This window comes from Adiantum capillus-veneris, chromosome 11 (genome assembly GCF_014529385.1).
Source record: "Adiantum capillus-veneris isolate H3 chromosome 11, ASM1452938v2, whole genome shotgun sequence".
In the NCBI taxonomy this organism is placed as follows: Eukaryota; Viridiplantae; Streptophyta; class Polypodiopsida; order Polypodiales; family Pteridaceae; genus Adiantum; species Adiantum capillus-veneris.
In genome coordinates this window covers 153,826,057-153,843,481 of record NC_140941.1, presented here as the reverse complement: position 1 = coordinate 153,843,481, position 17,425 = coordinate 153,826,057, and the positions used below count along the sequence as shown (strand labels likewise).

The 17,425-nt window shown below is 43.2% G+C and overlaps 1 protein-coding gene across 1 annotated transcript; it reads left to right on the top strand.

Annotated features, from left to right (window-relative positions):
- The first annotated feature begins 310 nt into the window (after window positions 1–310).
- LOC147448267 (uncharacterized) lies at window positions 311–2,968 on the top strand. The gene is made up of 3 exons (XM_086523778.1): window positions 311–388; window positions 1,833–2,184; window positions 2,281–2,968. The coding sequence occupies exons 1-3, from the start codon at window positions 311–313 to the stop codon at window positions 2,961–2,963; spliced, it is 1,113 nt and encodes a 370-aa protein (XP_086379904.1). The 3' UTR covers window positions 2,964–2,968.
- Window positions 2,969–17,425: the final 14,457 nt, after the last annotated feature.

Genomic DNA, 17,425 nt, shown 5'->3' with positions numbered 1-17,425 from the left:
CGTGCAGCCACGGCTTCAGGATGAATGCAGGTTCCTGTTCCATAAGGTGTACCAAGCCCCACCATCATGTGGGGAGATCACTATAAAATTTGCCCGCTGTTTTGCATATGAGAAGTGTCATGCAGCCACAAAGGACCCTGCGGGCCACAGGGTTGCATGGGCCAGGTTTGGTGAGAGTGTACTCAACATGTGTTCCTCTCGACCAGGAGGCTTGGAAAAGAAGGTTGAGAATTGGCGAAAGGCAAACGGTGCGTCCCAAGGAGGCCACCCGTCAAATACCAAGAAGCCCCGACTTACGCCAGTCGGTAGTATGTCCCCTACACGGAAAGTCCCCCCACAGCGTCATGAGGAGAAGACACCTGATTATATTGCGGACCTTGAAGCTATGGTTGGGAGAGTCCCTCGGACATTTGTCGGGGTAGCCGATAGGCTGAAAGAGCTGACAATGTCTCTGAAGCAGAAGAAGGAAACACTCTTGAGGGCAAAGGGTTCCAATAAACTTGTCAAGCAGATTATGGACAACATCAAGGAATATGAGATCCAACTGGAAACACTGAGAGAGGCCAACACTGGCGATGACACAGAAATCAATGTGATAGAAGCTGATTTGGCTGCCAGTCGAAGGATGCTACGTCGATACGGAATCAGTGAAGATACGTCATTGCTCGACAAGGAGATTCTAGAGCAACAGGTGCTGGTAGTTTTGGGAGTTTTTGGTAGAGCTGTTTATGCTTGGTTTGGTGGGATTGGTAGTGTTAGGTACCTTTGGTAGAACTATTTATGCTTGGTTTGGTAGGATTGGTAGTGTTAGGTACCTTTGATAGAACTGTTTATGCTTGGTTTGGTGGGATTGGTAGTATTAGGTACTCATGGTAGAACTGTTTTTATTCTAGGTAGTTTATGGTTTCCTTCTGTCTTATGGTTTGGTATTTCTGGTACTATGAAGAAGTTTTGGTACTTTAAGGTACTTTAAGGTACTTTAAGGTACTTTTTGAAAGTGCTGCAAAAGGTGTTATGGTAGTTTTATTCTGATAGCTTTGGTAGTTTTGCTAGTTTTTGGTACTTTTAGGTACTATTTGAAAGTGCTGCAAAAGTGTAATTGGTAGTTTGATTTTAGTATTTTTGGTAGTTTTGGTAGTTTTCGAAAGTGCTACAAAAAGTGTTTCTTTGGTAGTCTTGGTAGTTTTGGTTGTTTTGGTACTATTTGAAAGTTTGATTTTGAGAGTTTTGGTACTTTTAGGTACTATTAGAAAGTGCTGCCAAAAGTGGCTTCTGTAGTTTGATTGGGTAGTTTTGGTAGTTTTGGTACTTTTAGGTACTATTTGAAAGTGCTACAAAAAGTGGGTTTGGTAGTTTGATTTTGGTAGTTTTGGTACTTTTAGGTACTATTTGAAAGTGCTGCAAAAAGCTTGCTTGGTAGTTTGATTTTGGTAGTTTTGGGTACTTTTAGGTACTATTTGAAAGTGATGCAAAAAGCTTGTTTGGTAGTTTGATTTTGGTAGTTTTGGTACTTTTAGGTACTATTTGAAAGTGCTTCAAAAAGTGGCTTTTGGTAGTTTGATTTTGGTAGTTTTGGTACTTTTAGGTACTATTTGAAAGTGCTGCAAAAAGTGTCTTTTGGTAGTTTTGATAAGGTTTGGGTAGTTTAGTTCTGCATTGAGGGTATTTATATGTTTTTGGTACTATATGATTCCCGAGTTTGGTAGTTTTTGATAGTTTTGGTGGTTTTGGTAGTTTGGGTTCTGTTTCGTAGTACAGTACTTAGAAGTACCAGTCTCGGTATGACTTCTTGGTAGTTTTTGAAACTAATTGGGACCGCTCGTTGTCAACAGGCTGAGTATGACACTCTGGAGAAAAAATGGAAGGAAGGTCAAGAGCATACCCTATTTGTGACGGAGATTTTGTCTGATATCAGGCTTGGGAAGAGGTTTCTACTATATCCTGGGCCCGAGGTTAATGATTCGGTAAATGTGATCCCGGTGTTTGGTATGTGTGTTGCGTGCAGTGAGCCCTTGGAGTGCGCACATGTAGTCGGAACCTTCATGCTAGAGTGCCGACACCAGTATCATCCCTTGTGCTTCAGTGCTCTGTTACAAAGCAAGGATCAGTGTGTCAAGCCGGGTTGTAATATGGTAATCTCTGATTTGGCAAAGTCCTGGGCCAGTGGGCTTCAAGTTGTCAAGAGTAAGTATGTGTGCATTTTTTAATACATATGCGCACTTGCAACTCAATGAGGTTTTCATACAAGCTAGTATGTGTTGTCTTTCTTTTTGTTTGCAGAGGAGCAAGATGCTGCAGTTGCTGACCAGCACGCCACAAAGTCAGCTGCAAGTCGAATATGGGACGTGGATGAGGTGACAAGGGAGATATCAGATGTTCTCCACGATCTGAAGCAAGGTAATTCTGTAGGGAAAGACAATGTAACGAGGCAAAGATGTGAGGCAACAGGTGACAGCGAAAGTAAAAGTGAGGAGGAGGCCAGAGATGATAAAAAGACAGGTGACAGCGAAAGTAAAAGTGAGGAGGAGGCCAGAGATGGTAAAAAGACTAAGGACAAGGAGGAAGGTAAAGTCCCTGTTGTTGTGGAGCTGGATGCGGAGGAAAACCAGGATGCTGCCAACACAAAGCTCGATGAAGCAACGGCCAAGAAGGGAGAGGAAGAACCCACAAAGGGGGGTGTTGGGGAGGGGGTGGAAACCACAACGGGGAGTGAAGGGGAGGTCAAAGAGGGGTCGAAAGGCAACAAAGATCGAAGGGAGGCCGAGGATGAGCAGGAAGAAGTACTTGCGAACGATACTGTTGTGGACAGCACCGACGGGGGCGTTGACTCTACTGCTGCCGATGCTGTTTTGAAGCGGAGAGGTGATTCCCCTGATTTCATGACCCTGCAGGAACTTTTCTGTTTGCAGAGAAAGAAGTGCAATCGCGCCCGTGATCAATTATCCCGTGCATGCAAACTGTAGCCAGTGAGAATCTATTGTATTCCGCACTTTGTGCTTTTTAGTGACCGAGTCAACTTGATTTTTTGGCCCTGAGCTTTATCTGTTCTCTCTATCTAGTTCTGTGTTGGTATGTTACCTTTAGTTACATTACTGTTTCAGTTGTCCTCACTATATGTGCATTACAGTACCAAATTTGGTACTTTTTGGTCCTGTTGAACTTGGGTGCATGTCTGTCCACTATTATAGTACCAATTTGGTACTTCTTGAACTTGCGATTTCGGATAGTCCTTATCACTTGTGCAATACAGTACCAAATTTGGTGGTTTTTGGACCAGTTTTCTGTTTTAGATATGATGTTTGCACTGTGTATTTGTCCCCACTCATTATGTTTGTTGGTGCTGTAGTAAGTTGGTGGCTAGACGAGACACCGGCAAGCACATTGTTGCAGCCTGATGTGGCTGCTAGACGCGGGCGAATGATTGTGCTTGATCTTAATGGCGTGCTACTAACCAGCTGCTGTAGCGAAATCCCTGAGGAACTTGAGTGCCTGCCAAAGGAGCACACGCCACGGGTAGTCTATCTCCAAAAGAATGTAATTTGTCTTGTAAGGCCGGATGCGGAGCAGTTCATCCTACGGCTTAAACAGAAAGCTAGCCTAGTGTTGTGGTCCTGCTGTAGAAGGGAAAAACTGTTACACATGGTGAACGCGTGCTTCCCCAACCATAGAAGGCAAAAATATTTTGCAGGTAAAGCATGCCCGCTTTGAATGTTGCAGGACATAAGTTACACATACCTCTAACCTCGTTTTTTGGCATTAGTAGATATTCTCTCCCAAGAGGACTGTGAAATATGGCGGCCCCGTATGTCAGAGGTGCCGGTTGTGCCCAAACACATGGGCGATAAGCCCGTTTTCCTGAAGAAGCTACGGACGCTATGGGCAAGGCACCCAAAGTACGATGCCAGCAACACTATTCTTGTAGATGACTGTAGATACAAGTCTCTTAAAAATGACTATGAAAACTGTATGGCAACCCGATCATACGATCCCATGGTAGTAGGAACCGATTACCCGTTTTACTTGCTGGATTTTGTTTTGCCTTGGTTGCTCAGGTGGATAAGGGATTGGTACCCAAGAGCGTACACTCGCAAAAACCCAGTCTTTGACACTGAAGACGATATTTCTAGGTACATTACTGATTACTTCATACAGATGGAGGGGTACTCCTATAAATTTGATCTCCCGAGGTAGCAGATTTCCATAATCATGTAAATATTGGAATTTTGTAACCCGATACTATACATAATGGAAAATCACTTCTCTTGTTCAGACTGTCTTGGTATCTTGATCTCTACTATTGAAACCTCTGACTAATTCTGTTGAAACCTCTTGGAGCTAACCAGGTTGCCCAACATTTTAATTTTTGAGGCAGATAGCATCTATGTTTGGCATACCTTTCATGTTATCAACGTAGTTCTAGACATTGCTCAAGGTGGTCGTATCAAATACGAATAGACAAACTGAAAAATACCAAGAAATAAAGTAAACCATAACTGATACAACAAGTTCAAGGAGTACCAAATTGTACCAAATTTGGTACTGTAATAGTGGACAGGAGTGCACCCAAGTTCAACACAGTACCAAAAAGTACCAAGTTTGGTATTGTAATAGTGGACCGATGTGCACCCAAGTTCAACAGTACCAAAAAGTAGAGAACCAGACAGAGCAATAAAGTAAACCATAAGTGATACAGCAAGTTCAAGCAGTTCCAATTTGGTACTATAATAGTGTACATACGTGCACCCAAGTTCAACAGTACCTAAAAGTACCAAATTTGGTATTGTAATAGTGGACAGAGAAGCACCCAAGTTCAATAGTACCAAAATGTACCAAATGCACATATAGTGAGGACAATTGAAACAGTAATGTAATGAAAGGTAACATACCAACACAGAACTAGATAGAGCGAACAGATAAAGCTCAGGGCCAAAAAATCAAGTTGACTCAGTCACTAAAAAGCACATAGTGCGGAATACACTTGGTACTGTTGACTACCAGATTTGGTACTATTGACTACCGGATTCAGTTGTTGAATCAGGGCTTCTCATTGCCCTCAAGTAACATGGACGCACCTTCGTCGCTCTCATCATCATGATATGGCATGCTATTGTATATCCTCTCATATACTTCAATAGAAAACTTGTATTGTAAAATTTGACCTAGGGATCCTGCAATAGGCTCCATCGGGAAACGTATGGCCCTAACAAGATGTGAGTAGATCATTACCGGAGATGTGTGATCCAATAGCCGGTATGTATCAGCTTTTCCTTCAACTTGGCCATTAAAAAAGCCTTCAACAACCTTCCCTCCTCTAACAATTTTGTTATGCCACTTATCCTTTTGTGCTTTCACCGTTTGGTACAACACTTCTGTGCATTTGATAATGTAGAAGTCTTCGTTTGCCTCAGCTGCTTTTACTGCAAAATTATCCCCTATGGACAGCATGCCACTTAACATTTCATGGCATCCTTCATATAGTGGCAGGTTCGACACTTGGCTCATCGGAATCGATGTTGAATCTCCACCCTCCTCCTCGTCATCTGATTCGTCATCCCTAATTGTATCCCCGGACTCTGGCAATGGTTTGATGCAAACATATTTCCATTCTTCAATGTGCATTCTGTTCCTGCATCTTCTCCACAACCCACGCATACACAGATCACAAAAGCATGAAAGTGATCGAAAGCGTATGGCGGTGCGGTTGTCCTGTGAATAGCCATCAGCACAATGAAATGAGAGGGAGCCAACGATGCGCTCACAGTCCCATTGCAAATTGCGCTGCACTTCATTCGCGCCAATAAGCCAAAAGACATTTTGCGTATTACACCTCTGAGACTGTTCTCTTGGCTGAAAAGTTGCTTTCAAAAAGTTGACAACATCGGCTGCACACTTCATACGCCAGCCATCTGGTTTCAATTCCTCATGCGTCAAAGTTCTCTTGATGACTGCCCCTGCCCCATCATGTTCACCTTTTCCATGGCCGGATGCAAAGAAGTTATGCATCATGTGCAAGCCTGTCATTTGATAGTACCTGGCCACAAAATAGTAAGGTCTACGGGCCCAATGTTGTTGCAGAGAATGTCCTCGTTCTTTCAGCCACTTGTCATGCAGCAAGAAACAATGTTGTACAAACAATGTGTCATGCTGCTTGTCATCCGATATGTAGAAGTGTAGCGTCTTCTGTGTACCACCTGCTGCATTTCTTAAATAAGTGATGTGCACAAGTATTGTGACTTGGGTAGACCACCAATGCATTGACTGAATTTCATTTTGAACTTTAAAGAAATAATTCTCCGCAAAGTCAATAACAGATACTACAACGTTGCTAGGAAAATTCTGCAAACAGTCCTTGAATTGTTGGGCTTGCCAGTGGAAGACAAAGTTGTGCTTGATGAAGCCTATCAGATGGGCTGAAAATAGGCTAAGAAAAGTCCCACTTTTCATCCGTTGCACAATCAAGTCCTTTCTCTTCTTCTCACTCCCACCTTCGTGAACCTGTCATGTTCCAGCCTCCATGAAAACCTTCACAGACACTTCCTTGCTATCCTCTGCTATCTCATCGGGACAAAATATCAACCTTCTTACTCCACATTGTGATCAGTCCCCCATCAAGCATTTCTTTGCATGGTATTCACAATTTGGAGGCTTTGGGCACATGATGGATTCCCACATAACGGTGATGTGCTGACACACTGCTTGGTTTGCAAAACACGTTCCTCTCTCATCACCTCTGCAACAAACGGAGCAAGTGAAAAGGTGACCTTTCCCGTGGTGCCCGAACTTGTTCTGCCGCATTTGATTAAGGGCCTCTTTGAAATAGAGCATCTGCACATGAACCACACAGCAGCAAGTATTTCTGTCCTTCAACTTCCGTACAAAGTATGGCTTCAATGCCTCGAAGCATCTAAGAGACACTACCACTGTTGGGTGAGCCTTCTTGAATCTTTGGTACAGCTCAACCTATGGCACAAAAACAAAACAATTCAAAAAAAACCAACATCATGGTATTGGTAAAATTTCAATACTGCAGTAGTGCCAAAACTGTCTTTCGACAGTTCCAAATATGGTACTATAATAGTGGACAGACGTGCACCCAAGTTCAACAGTACCCAAAAGTACCAAATTTGGTACTGTCATAGTGGACAGACGTGCACCCAAGTTCAACAGTACCAAAGAGTTCCAAATATGGTATCGTAGATTTGGTAATGTCGGTAGGCTTTGGTACTCTATAGATATTATTTGGTACTCTACATATAGGCTTTGGTACTATCAAAAGTGTGGGGTACCCTGTAAATATACTTTGGTCCTATAGTGGTAGGCTTTAGTACTCTACAGATAGGATCTGGTACTCTTCAGAGAGGATTTGGTACTCTACAGATAGTCTTTGGTGGTATCCGATGAGTTTGGTACTCTACATATAGGCTTTGGTACTATCAGAAGTGTGGGGTACCCTGTAAATAGACTTTGGTCCTATAGTGGTAGGCTTTGGTACTCTACAAATAGGATCTGGTACTCTTCAGAGCGGATTTGGTACTCTACAGATAGTCTTTGGTGGTATCCGATGAGTTTGGTACTCTGTAAATAGACTTTGGTTCTCTATACATAGGCATTGGTACTGGATAAATAGGTTTTGGTACTCTGTCGAGAGGATTTGAAACTCTATGGATAGGCTTTGGCACTCGATCGCTAGGATTTTGTACTCAATATACCGGATTTGGTACTCTACAGATCTGAGTTGGTACTCCATAGATAGGCTTTGGTACTCGATATACCGAATTTGGTACCCTACATATGTGCTTTGGTACTTTACAGATAGCCTTTGGTACTCGATAGACAGTATTTGGTACTCTACATATAGGCTTTGGTACTATCAGAAGTGTGGGGTATCCTGTAAATAGACTTTGGTCCTATAGTGATAGGCTTTGGTACTCTACAGATAGGATTTGGTACTCTACAGAGAATATTTGGTATTCTACAGATAGTCTTTGGTGGTATCCGATGAGTTTGGTACTCTGTAAATAGTTTTTGGTTCTCTATACATGTATAGGCATTGGTACTGGATAAATAGGTATTGGTACTCTATCGAGAGGGTTTGAAACTCTATGGATAGGCTTTAGCACTCGATAGATAGGATTTTGTACTCGATATACCGGATTTGGTACTCTATAGATCTGCTTTGGTACTCCATACATATGCTTTGGTACTAGATACACCGGATTTGGTACTCTACAGATGTGCTTTGGTACTCCATAGATAGCCTTTGGTACTCGATAGACATGATTTGGTGCTCTACATATAGGCTTTCGTACTATCAGAAGTGTGGGGTACCCTGTAAATAGATCCTGGTCCTATAGTGATAGGATTTGGTACTCTACAGAGAGTCTTTGGTGGTATCCGTTGATTTTGGTACTCTGTAAATAGACTTTTGGTTCTCTATACATAGGCATTGGTATTGGATAATTAGGTTTTGGTACTCTATAGAGAGGGTTTTAAACTCTATGGATAGGCTTTGGCAGTCGATAGCTAGGATTTGGTACTTTATAGATATTCTTTGGTACTGTAAACACCCTCTGCCGTACAGCAGACTACCAAATTTGGTACTGTCTGGACCAAATAAGCCTTAAGTAGCACCAAACGAGATGAACAATTACTAGAAGTTGTTGGTACCTGAGATTCGTCGAGTAGATGTATAGGATGTTTGACGACACTTTTCCTTCCAATTCTCATCTTGCATATGTCTTTCTTGTTGGGTGAAACTCTGCTCTCTGATGTCCAAAAGGCATATACCAAATCTCTTGTTTCATTGGTAATAACGGTTCCTCGTGGCAATTGTCTCTCACAAGCACTCAATGGCAACACTTCATCTTCATCTTTATTCTCTAGCCGTGAGCTTGCTGCAGCTATATTCCTTCGATGGATCCCCAAGATACTAGCCATTTTGGATTGGTTTACTGATTGTGAGTTTGTACTATTGTTCAGAATCATTTCCAAAGAGCTTCTCTTTACAAAAAGTTCACTTGTTGAATGAGGGACCTTGATTTGAGTCAAAGTGTTGCGCACACCCGATACAACAATGTCTTCGACTTTGCTGAAATTTGATGGTTGCAGCAAGGAAAATGTTTGGTGGTCCAGGAGTTGCCGGAATATTTCCTTTTGCTCATTCTTTGCAATCCCTACTGTTTGCTTGCGCCAACATCGATCCACCCGCTGCACAAATGTTCTTTCTTGACCTGGCTTCCCGTAATCCAAGAGCAGAAGTAGGATGTCTTTCCTTGCTTCTCTGTGCGCGTTTCTTTGCATCCCAATAATCACGAAGAAAAGCCTGATTACCGGCTGGAATACTAGTGCTAATGGAATTGATGTGCATCTGCTGAACATTGGTTGGGCCACCTTGTACCTCGTCAAAAGAGAGGAACTGTGCGTCACCTTCCATCTCGTCGATAGAGAGAAGCTGTGCATCACCTTCTACCTCGTTGAAAGAGAGGTCCTGAGCATCACCTTCTATGTCATCGAAAGAAAGGTTCTGAGCATCACCAAGACAGTAATCTCCTGCGCTACTATCCATTTGCAGAGAGAGAGAGAGAGAGAGAGAGAGAGAGAGAGAGAGAGAGATAGAGAGAGAGAGCTCGAACACAGCAGCTCGGTGGCTATGGAGGCGGCAAGGAAGGCGAGAAGGTTCAAAACTGAGAGAGACACACAGGGAGAGGGACGTGCGAGGGAGAGAGAGAGAGAGAGAGAGAGAGAGAGAGAGAGAGAGAGAGGTGCTGGAGTGAAAGCTCCCAACCGTAACCCCACCCCCCGGCCCCGCCGTCACCCCCACCTCTTCTTAGGATTGCATGCTTCTAAAGTTTAAAAAAATGTCCACTTAAAAAAGAAGTTTATTTGCCCTCCCCAATTCCAAAAAAATGCCCATGGTTTTTACACACAAGAATCACCAAGCATATGTTGTGTCAAGGACACTACTTTTTGTACCACCAAACCATGCTTTGACCCACTTGTAGTAAGGAATAATAGACAATCTACCACGTTAATATTTGTTTACCTCGGTTTCTTCATCCTTCTCTTTAAGATTTTTCTTTGTAAGATCGATGCTAGATGGATCATCTCTACCAATCGCGATCAGTGGTTTGTGTGGATGAAATGCGCTTTCCAGTACACTTTCGTAGAAAGAGGCACATGATTTGCTTTGCAGAAGTGTACTTGCTACTGTTTGCACCAACTTCTGTTCGTTTTCATTGGGGAGGAAAGAGAGGCTTGTTGGGAGATCTTGGTCTTCTGAGTCAATTGACTTTCTCTTCCTTTCCACTGGGATCCTTCATGCCCACATGGATAGCAAGCACTACGATCGACTCATCTTCTCTGAGTCCTAATGTTTTTGTAGTGTCGTCAAGGAGCAAAAAGTGACGATCATCCACCACCACCGCATGAAAAGTGAGAATTTGGAGGTCTGGGACCTCTTCCAGCACCTCATCTCCCTCTATCATTAGATCTTCCTCCTCATTGGAGCTGGGATCTTGCAAGAGGATGAGTGCCATAGATGCTTCACTCTGCTCATCAATCTCTTTGATAACTTCATTTGATTCCTCCACGATGGTCACAAGTGGTCTTTGGTTGACCTTTTCCTTTGATTTTCCCTTATCCATGCCTTCAACCACAAGTAAGATCAGAACCATGTCCCAAGAAATGAATTGGGTGCCTATGCACCCCATGCCCAAATCTATGAGATCATCTTCGTCCTCTATCATGTGGTCCTGTTCTGTGAGGCCTTTAATAAACCTCAACAAGCGAAACCAAAAGTTTTTGTTGGCCGCATAGAGATGCTTTAGGAAATCCACTGGCAACCACGCCGTGTCGGATCCCTCAAAGATTATGGAATATTCTTCCTGTGTTGTACTATGTAGTCAAGAAAGCATGAAGGTTGGCAGTGGCCTGCATGTCAATTGTCCCCTCGACCACACTGAGTAGTTCATGTGCTCGATCTGCGAGTCCTACCTTTTCTAATTGTGTGAGAAGTGTGTCAGTAGACGTTGCCATGAGTTCGTCCGTGAAGAAGATGTGAAAAGAGCTTAAAGCTAAAGTTTTGTGAATGTGAGAAATGAAGTTTAAAACGTAGAAAGTCACTTTTTAAAAAACACTTAAAATTAACGTCAAAATAACTTTAAACTATAACTTTAAACAAAATCACGCAACAAAGCATTGAAAGACACCAACATTGAAAACATTTGTGCTCCACATCAAATAAATTGCACGTTTCAATCAAAAACTTGAACAAGTTGAGAATAAACAAGTATGCGTCGAAACGAGATTCAAAACAACGTATGTGTTAATTGGAGCAAAATCCTTGTCAGTTACAAGCTACATCGTGGAAACGGAACGTTCTGTTACCATATACATGTGGTAGTGATGTGTGTGAACACACTAGGACCGCCGGGGCATTTTTTCCCTCTTTAGGAGGTTTTCCCCCCATGCATTGTATATACGCCCATCACTCTAGGGCTATCTATCTTTCCATTGCACACTAAGTAACACACTCTCTATTGTGTGCCTTGAGCTTCCTTCGTCTTCTCCAAGCTGTGTGTGTTTCTCTGCAACCCTAATTCCAACAATTGGTATCAGAGCAGGTCACGTCCTCCCGGGCTTAGTCGCCAGCTGCTCCAGCACACGCCTGCTCACTTTCTCCGATTTCAGTGAGCTTTGGCGAGCGTTCGCAGGTCGACAAATATTTTGGGAAAGCTCAAAGAGTTTGGTCTGCTCAGAATTTTGATTTGGGCTCATTTCGGCCTCCGTTTCCACTACGGGCAGTACTGCACAGGCTATTTCGTCATTTTGTGCAAATTTTCTGTCATTGCCGTTTTCTGCATAACAGGTGCCTTATAGTCTTCTACGGTTTGTGCTATATAGCACAAGTTGTTCCCGCTCCATTTCTTCTATTTTCGGGCAGTTTTCACATCAGGTGCAGCATTTACCATGGCTGACAACAACAACACAGATGTGTTCAAGATGTTTGCTGTTGAGGACAGGTTGGATGGGGACAACTACCCTATGTGGGCTTATATGATGCAACATGTTCTTGTGTCAAAAGGTGACTGGAACATTGTGCAGGGCATTGATGTACGTCCTGGTTCTGAAGATGTAGGCGATGTTGAGGATGTTGCAGGTCTTGCTGCAAGGATTGCAGCTGTTAGAGTTGTTTTGCCTACGGCAGAACAAGCTCGTTGGGATGTTAAGGATGCGCAGGCTCATGCATTGATTGCGTTGTCTGTGAAGCGCACCATTATTCCTCACATCCGTTCAGCAAAATCTGCAAAACAGGCTTGGGATATTCTAGCAGGTCTTTATGCAAGCCGCAATGAGGCTAAAATTGCTTTGCTGCGTAAAGAGCTAGAGTCGAAGATTATGCATGAGGAAGATGATATGGACACTTTCCTTGCTAGTGTCGAGGATATCAATGAGCAACTCATTTCTGCGGGTGAAGTCATTTCGGACAGTTCCCTTGTGCAGACTGTTCTTGATGCCTTACCAGATTCCTACCAGACTTTTGCTAGTACTTGGAGACTCATGACCCAACGAAATCCTGAAGTTGTCAAGTTTGATGCATTATGCACATTGCTGTTGCAAGAGTCACTTTCTAGAAAAAACAGGACTAGGCAGCGTGCAGTTGAACAGGCTTTTATTGCTTCTCAAAGAAAGGGTGGTAACAGTAATGCAGCCACTTCTTATGGTTCTGCTGCGAGTGGCAAAAATTCTGTTCCTAATGCTTCTGCTGGCAGCACTTCGTCTGGCAATTCTGGTGATAAGGGCAAAAAGAAGATGCGTTGCCATTATTGTAAAGCCAATGATCACTTGATGAAGTCTTGTCCTAAGTTGAAGGCCAAAGATGCTAAGAAGAAAGAGGGTGGTTCCACTGCAAATGCTGGTTCCACTACAAATGCAGCCATTGTTGAGTCTTCTGTGAAAGGAGATTGTGATGCTGATGTTGATGCAGAATGGGCTTTTAGCGCAGAGTGCACTTACAATCCTGCTGTCCATGATGCATGCTTGTCAGTTGCTGCAGATTCACATGTGTGGTATTTCGACAGTGGTGCTACAAAGCACATTACCTCACATCATGAATTGTTTACCTCTCTCGAGTCTGTCCCTCATGGGAATTCAGTCACTTGTGCCAATAACGCCTCTTATCCAATTCAGGGAGTTGGAAAGATTCTGCTCACTGCTGCTAATGGCAGTTCCTTCACACTTTTTGATGCACTTTATGTATCTGGGATCAAGAAGAATCTCTTGTCTGTATCCGCACTTGCTAGACTTGGACTTGTAGTCAAATTTGTGGATGACAGATGTACAGTTCATGATCTCAGTTTTGGTGATGAAATTGTTGCATCTGGGCTTTTGTGCCGTGGGCTGTATAAGCTCACTTTGTATGGCAAGTGTGGACAAAATTTTGCAAATGCTGTTGCAGATTCAAGGGCTATTTCAGATGCAAAACTTTGGCATGCACGTTTTGGTCATCTGAATTTTGCCAGTTTGCTGCGTTTGCAGAAATCTGATATGGTTGCTTCTTTGCCGCCTCTTGAAGCACCTATCAAACATGTTTGTGAAGGCTATATTCTGGGTAAAATGCAGCGTTCTAAGTTTCCAAAGGATGGTTCAGTTAGGGCCACATGCAGGTTGCAGCTTGTGCATAGTGATGTTTGTGGGCCCATGAAAACTCCGTCCTTGGGCAATTACCTGTACTTCGTGACTTTCATTGATGATTACTCCAGGCATGCATGGGTATTTCCGCTTAAAGCGAAGTCCGAAGTTTTTATGTGCTTCAAACAATTTTTGGCTATGGCTGAAAATGTCTCAAAATGTACTATGGGCACCCTCCGTTCCGATCGAGGGGGGGAGTATATGTCTCATGAATTTAATGCATTTCTGGCTAGTCGTGGGATAAAACACCAATGTACAGTGCCTTATACACCTCAGCAAAATGGTGTTGCTGAGAGGAAAAACGGGTCACTAACGGAAATGGCACGATGTATGGTCAAAAGTCAAGCTTTGCCGCATTCTTTTTGGCTTGAGGCCATCATGTGTGCCACTTATGTACTTAACAGGTGTCCTACGAAAGCTTTGCAGTCTATTACTCCATATGAAGCATGGCATGATAGAAAGCCTTCTATTGAGCACATGCGTGTTTTTGGCTGTTTGGCATATGCTTTGGTGCCACAAGTGCAGCGCAGAAAATTGGATGATAAGGCTGTCAAATGTATTTTTGTTGGTTATAGTGCTGAAAGCAAAGGTTACAGGTTGTATCATCCGCAAACAAAACGTATTCTGGTTTCACGGGATGTAGTTTTTGTGGAAGATTTTGTTCAGCCCTTGCTGTCATGTACTAGAGACAGTAATGTAAGCTCACAGGACATTTATGACACTTTGTTGCCTCTTTTCAGTGGTGGAAATACGAATGTAAGTTCCAATGAGGCAAATGTACAACCTATGGGGGTTTCTGAAAATGTTTTAGAACAGCCTATCACTGATGCAGATGTACATGATGTACTTGATGAGGAAAGGGCTGAAAATGAGCAGGCTAGAGGTATGCCAAAATGGCTGTGCACACTTTGCGTGACAGTAAATTGGATGCACCTTTATCTAGTCGTACTCGTTCAGGCTCTCGCCATGCATCTTATGCATCAGATTGTTATGCTTTGGCTGTGTCTAGTTTACATGATGTTGAGGAGCCTCTGTCTTTTGATGAAGCACAAAATTCAGAAAATTGGATTGCTGCCATGAAATCAGAATATGATGCACTTATAGAGAATGACACATGGACTTTATGTGATTTGCCTCCTGGCAAAAAGGCCATTGGTACGAAGTGGGTTTACAAGTTGAAACGCAAGCCGGATGGTGAGATCGATCGCCATAAGGCTCGACTTGTTGCAAAGGGTTATGCACAACAAAAAGGCATAGATTATGAAGAGACTTTTGCTCCCACTTGTCGTATGACTACTGTGCGTTTTCTATGTGCATTGGCAGCTCATTTTGGTTGGAATGTACATCAATCAGACATTGTTACTGCTTTCTTGAATGGTGACATATTTGAGGAAGTTTATGTAACGCAGCCTCGCGGTTTTGTCATAAAAGGACAAGAGGACAAAGTGTGCAAATGTAAGAAGGCTTTGTATGGGTTGAAGCAATCTCCTCGTGCTTGGTATGAGAAAGCTGACACTCATTTGGTTAAACGAGGCTTTCGTAACAGTCCAACAGAAAGCACATTGTATGTAAAGCATGAGGATGATGTATTTCTCATTGTGGTTCTTTATGTTGATGATTTGCTGATCACTGGACCAAATGAGAGACATATTGCTGAATTTAAGGCTGATTTGAATGCTACTTTCAAGATGAAATATTTGGGGCTGTTGCATCATTACTTGGGTATACAGTTTAAGCAATGTGATGGTGGTATTGCCTTGTGTCAGAAAAGTTACATAGAGACATTGCTATGTAAGTTTGGACTTGAGGATTGCAAACCTATTGCCACTCCCATGGAAACAGGTTTGAAGTTGAGTCTACATGATGCTGGCGATCCTGCTAATGTCACTCTTTACCAAACTGTTGTTGGCTGCCTCATTTATGTATGCAACACGAGGCCAGATATTCAGTTTGCAGTCTCGCAGGTCAGCAGATTTATGCATAGCCCAGGGTCTAAGCATTGGCAGGCTGTCAAGAGGATTTTCCGCTACCTTAGTGGCACTTTACATCTTGGCTTGTTTTATCCCAAGGGGGGATCATTGCTGCCAGACTTACATGCTTTTTCGGACTCAGATTGGGCTGGTTGTTTTGACACGCGAGTGTCCACAAGTGGTTTTTGTTTCATGCTTGGCAGTTCATGTATATCATGGTTGAGCAAGAAGCAACCTACTGTGGCCACTTCGAGTTGTGAGGCTGAGTACAGGGCAATCTTCACAGCTACGGTTGAGTGTGTATGGCTCAGACGCCTTATGGCTGACTTGGGTGTTGGACAGGACACTGCCAACACTATCTACACTGACAGTCAGAGCGCATTGGCAGTTGCGAGGAACCCAGTTTTTCATGCTCGCACAAAGCACATTGAGGTGCATTACCACTATGTCAGGGAGAGGCTCTCAGCAGGAGAGATCAGCTTGGCTTATGTGCCAACACAGGACAACCTTGCAGATCTTTTCACAAAGGCATTGTCTCGTGAGAAGCTTGAAGCTTTCCGCAAAGCTTTGGGCTTACTCCCCTTTGTGGACTGATCCTGTCCTCAGGGCATGGCACTTCCCTTTACTCATGTGCCAGCTCTCGTTCACCGCATCACTCCAGGGGGGATTTGTTACCATATACATGTGGTAGTGATGTGTGTGAACACACTAGGACCGCCGGGGCATTTTTTCCCTCTTTAGGAGGTTTTTTCCCCCGTGCATTGTATATACGCCCATCACTCTAGGGCTATCTATCTTTCCATTGCACACTAAGTAACACACTCTCTATTGTGTGCCTTGAGCTTCCTTCGTCTTCTCCAAGCTGTGTGTGTTTCTCTGCAACCCTAATTCCAACACGTTCTCACACAAAAATCTCTTCTCTTTTCTAGAGCGAACAACCTTTTCATTAATTACAAAGAGATATTGCTTGGGCAAGGTATATTTGAGATTAAGATACTCCCGAAGGTGATTGAGGTGCCAGTCATTGTTTACTGTAATGTGGTGCACTACATCGTCGTGGAAGCGTATTTGCAGGTCAATTGATTCTCTAGCAGCAACCTCAGAGCCTAGTGCCTCCCATCGCCAGCTTCCATCTTCTATAGGGAAAGACCATCGACAAGCTTTGCTTTGCAATATGGTATCTGAACACCACATTGTCAGCAACAACTACAGAGCACTTGATTCTATCTCCATGGTAGTTGATCACTTTAGTTTCCCATCCAGCTGCAAGAAATCTGTTGATCGCACTTCCCCCTTTGCAAGTCCACATTGGTCGTGTCCTGTGAACACTCTAAAGTCAAAATATAAACACAAACACATGAAGAGACATAAACCATGTTACCGTGGTTGTGTGGGAACCATAGGTGCACGTCATTGCTGCTTGCACATCCACCTCGATTCTCCTTTTGGTTATTGCGATCAAGGCACTATCTGGCTTAGGCCATTCCAAACTCTCCAAGGTTGGCGAGTGAACCAGAGAAAGATTACCATGAGTCCATTTCGCCTAGGTGTGACATAAGTATGATAATAATAAAAAAATGTCACGTGAGGCAAGCTCAGAGGATGGACAACCAGCATATATCAACTTGCCAAGCTCAGTGTGGATGGCCTCAAAAGTTCCTGTGAAGGACTCTATTGGCTCCCACTCTACAAAATCGGATGAAAAAATATCTGCAAACATGAACAAGCAATGAAAATCTTACAGTCATCAAAAGCAACACACAAGG

Bases quoted from the DNA above. Each gene is read 5' to 3' on its own strand.
- LOC147448267 (XM_086523778.1), top strand. From the start codon at position 311: ATGTCCCCTACACGGAAAGTCCCCCCACAGCGTCATGAGGAGAAGACA. The intron at 389-1,832 runs GTTGGGAGAGTC...CGTTGTCAACAG, and splicing joins TTGCGGACCTTGAAGCTATG to GCTGAGTATGACACTCTGGA. The intron at 2,185-2,280 runs GTAAGTATGTGT...TTTTGTTTGCAG, and splicing joins TGGGCTTCAAGTTGTCAAGA to AGGAGCAAGATGCTGCAGTT.